This window comes from Ostrea edulis, chromosome 1 (genome assembly GCF_947568905.1).
Source record: "Ostrea edulis chromosome 1, xbOstEdul1.1, whole genome shotgun sequence".
In the NCBI taxonomy this organism is placed as follows: Eukaryota; Metazoa; Mollusca; class Bivalvia; order Ostreida; family Ostreidae; genus Ostrea; species Ostrea edulis.
Window position 1 is genome coordinate 89065887 of NC_079164.1, and position 2906 is coordinate 89068792.

At 34.5% G+C, this 2906-nt stretch overlaps 1 protein-coding gene across 1 annotated transcript; it reads right to left on the reverse strand.

Moving 5' to 3' along the window:
• Positions 1 to 1209: 1209 nt before the first annotated feature.
• LOC125675798 (transcription factor kayak, isoforms A/B/F-like) lies at positions 1210 to 2906 on the reverse strand. The gene has a single exon (XM_048913601.2). The coding sequence runs from the start codon at positions 2735 to 2737 to the stop codon at positions 1658 to 1660; it is 1080 nt and encodes a 359-aa protein (XP_048769558.1). The 5' UTR covers positions 2738 to 2906; the 3' UTR covers positions 1210 to 1657.

The following is a 2906-nucleotide window of genomic DNA, read 5'->3' on the forward strand; positions in this document are numbered from 1 at the left end:
TTACTGATGAATCACCGACATTTCACAACATTACCCTCCACAAAGTATGTGGGTGAGAGCTGAGGGGATCTACTAATGCACGTAAACAGCCATATCTAATGACAATCACATATATAGTTGCATTGAAAGAAATAAAAAAAATATATAACTTCATAATGTCATTCCATTTACAATTGCATTGATAACAATAGAATTATTCAATATTAGTAGAGTGATATTTTCAGAAATATGATAGAATTTCAAAACAATATCTCCTTACAATATTGTTTATGCAGACAGCAAAAAGACAAAATATATGCATACAATAACGGAAATATTTATTTGCTTAGTAAGTACATATCATTATAAATGTACTTAAAAATTTATAGAGAGTAATCAGTAATCAAGCTTACATTTTCCTTAGAATCAAAGTGAAATGAAGGGACTACAGTATCTTATAATACAATCACAAACTCTTCTGATTTTCCTCATATTTGAAAATAACAATTTATACCTAAAGATTGTATTTTCAAAACAAATTAAGAACAAAATCCACGGATTCTAATAATGAAAGCCCAATTTTTAAATTAAAGTCATAAACATCTTCTTATGTGCAAATGTTTGTTTCAAAAATTAAATAAAATGTTTGGTATTGAAACGCGGATCACGAGACTTGATTATTACATTAAGAATTCATTGATAAAAGCAGGCTTAAATTCCCAATAAATATGGTCTATTCATAGTTTTTATCACACTTAATAGAATATTTATTGCACCATTTTCAAAATCATCATTTCACATACAAGTTTTCAGTTTTAAAATAATGATTATTGTCTGAAATAAATAAGTACACAATTTCGTAAAGATCTGCGCAATATAATTAAACCAATTAGTCAAATCAGTATGGCAAATTATGAGATCTACTAAAAGATGGATCAAAATTCATATGCACGGGACGATTAAAATAGCTTTAAAATTATCTATATAAAATGATAAAACACCTCTCGTTAGGTTCCAAGCAATTTCAAACTGACAAGTCTTTACAATATTCATAAGAATGGCTTTGAAACATTTGCAAAATTCTGAGGTGTTCTCTTCATCATATACAAAAAATTATATTGGAAAATGATATGCCTAGCAACTTCCAAGAAGCATATTTCAATCCATTTAGAAAATTTCAAGGTTTTACAACATCTCATATTACCTTCTTAATTTCATAATAATTCATCCAAATCTCTCAAACATTTTATTAAATGATTTTAAATAAGTGTAATACATGTATATCCACATAAGTTCCATGATTTCCTTATTGATTTTTTCATTAGAATAATATGCTATCAATAAACATGCACTAGGAACTAAACATCTATGATAAATTAACTATAAATATTATTTGTATCTATTGCAATATTTATATACAAAGCATACAAACCAGTACATGAATTGCATCTATGACATCAAATGGTCATAGATCATCACATATACTAGTACAAAATTTTAGGAAATAATGCATGTAAACACTCACCTTCAAAAATCACACACTCATCTTCTTTTAGACATAAGATTCTGTTATACACACAATTATACAACAAAATCTTATATAGCACCAAACACATGTTTTATATCTACTTCTCTCACCCCCCCCCCCCCCCCCGGTCCAGGGATCAGTGAATTTTCTCTACGTCGGGTTTCCTTTCAGTCTCTTCACCTCGGCTCGAAGATCCTCCACTTCTTTTTGTAGTGCTTTATTTTCATTTTCTAACTGTTTCATTTTTTCGTCAGTCTCTTCTTGTTTTCGTTTAGCTTTTTCACGACATTTTCTGATGGCGATATTGTTTTTGGCACGTTTGATAAGGTATTCCTCGGTATCCTTCGGAACCTCCCGTCTTTTATATGTGCGGCTACTATTGGGACCGGGTTTTCGGCCAGGACGTCCCGGGGGTGGTAAATTTAACGACTTATGAGTAGTGGATGACGAAGTCTGCGTATATTGGAAGTGGTCAGAGAAACTTTGGGAAGAAGAATCTGAAGTTGCCTCCACAGGCGAAAATTGGTCGGACAAATGACCGGTGCTCAGGGGGGTTTCAATGTGGGAATCTTGCCGTACTGGTCCCGACGAAGTTGCGTTGATAAGTCCGGAAGTGTACTGTCCATGTGTTAGTAAATCTATTACAAGAGAGTCTGTAGTGGTAGGTACCGAAAATACACTATCAAGAGCACTAGTAGTAGGGTAATCAAAACTTCTGCTAGGTAAAGATGAAAATGGCGCGTTTTGTCCAGCACTACAGACGACAGGTTCACGAGAGAAGGGAGTGTCAGTCTGCATGAGTGCCACTGATGCAAGGTCTTCAGGAAGGGCCGTGTCCACCTGGCTGGAATTAAAAAGCGGTCCAGCACTTTCTGATATTCCAATCAACAAACGTTCTACCTCAAAAGAATTTGCCAAGCGATCTGGTTCTGTCATACTTCCGGCAGATTCGGTTCGAAAACTTCCAGTGTACACAATTTGTGAATTTGAAGCTTCTCTCGGTCCATTTTCAATATCAGTGAAAAAATGATCGGGGAATATGCTCTCTGAGTTGGATGATAAGCCCTTCGACTGTTTATCGCTATTTCTAGAGGTGTCCATCCTATTGGTTTGATATTTTTTATCACTAGTGGTCCGTTGGAGAATGGACAAGAGCATTTGGTTATCTGGAGTGTCACCATTCCTATCCATGGACATAAAGGTCCCCGGGCCGGGCTGTACACCCAGCATGGAAAAATAGCTAGCAACTACTGACAAACAAAAATAATCATTGAAGAAAAATAGAAGTTAGGAAATATTGTGGAGATCTTGCGAAAGTATAGTTTAGCCGGTCTCTTGTCTGATGTTTGTTATTTGGTACTTGATAACTTTGTTCCCGCCTACAATATATACAAGCTAT

What these genes read in the sequence shown, in the direction of transcription:
- LOC125675798 (XM_048913601.2), bottom strand. Translation starts at nt 2,737, where the DNA reads ATGCTGGGTGTACAGCCCGGCCCGGGGACCTTTATGTCCATGGATAGG.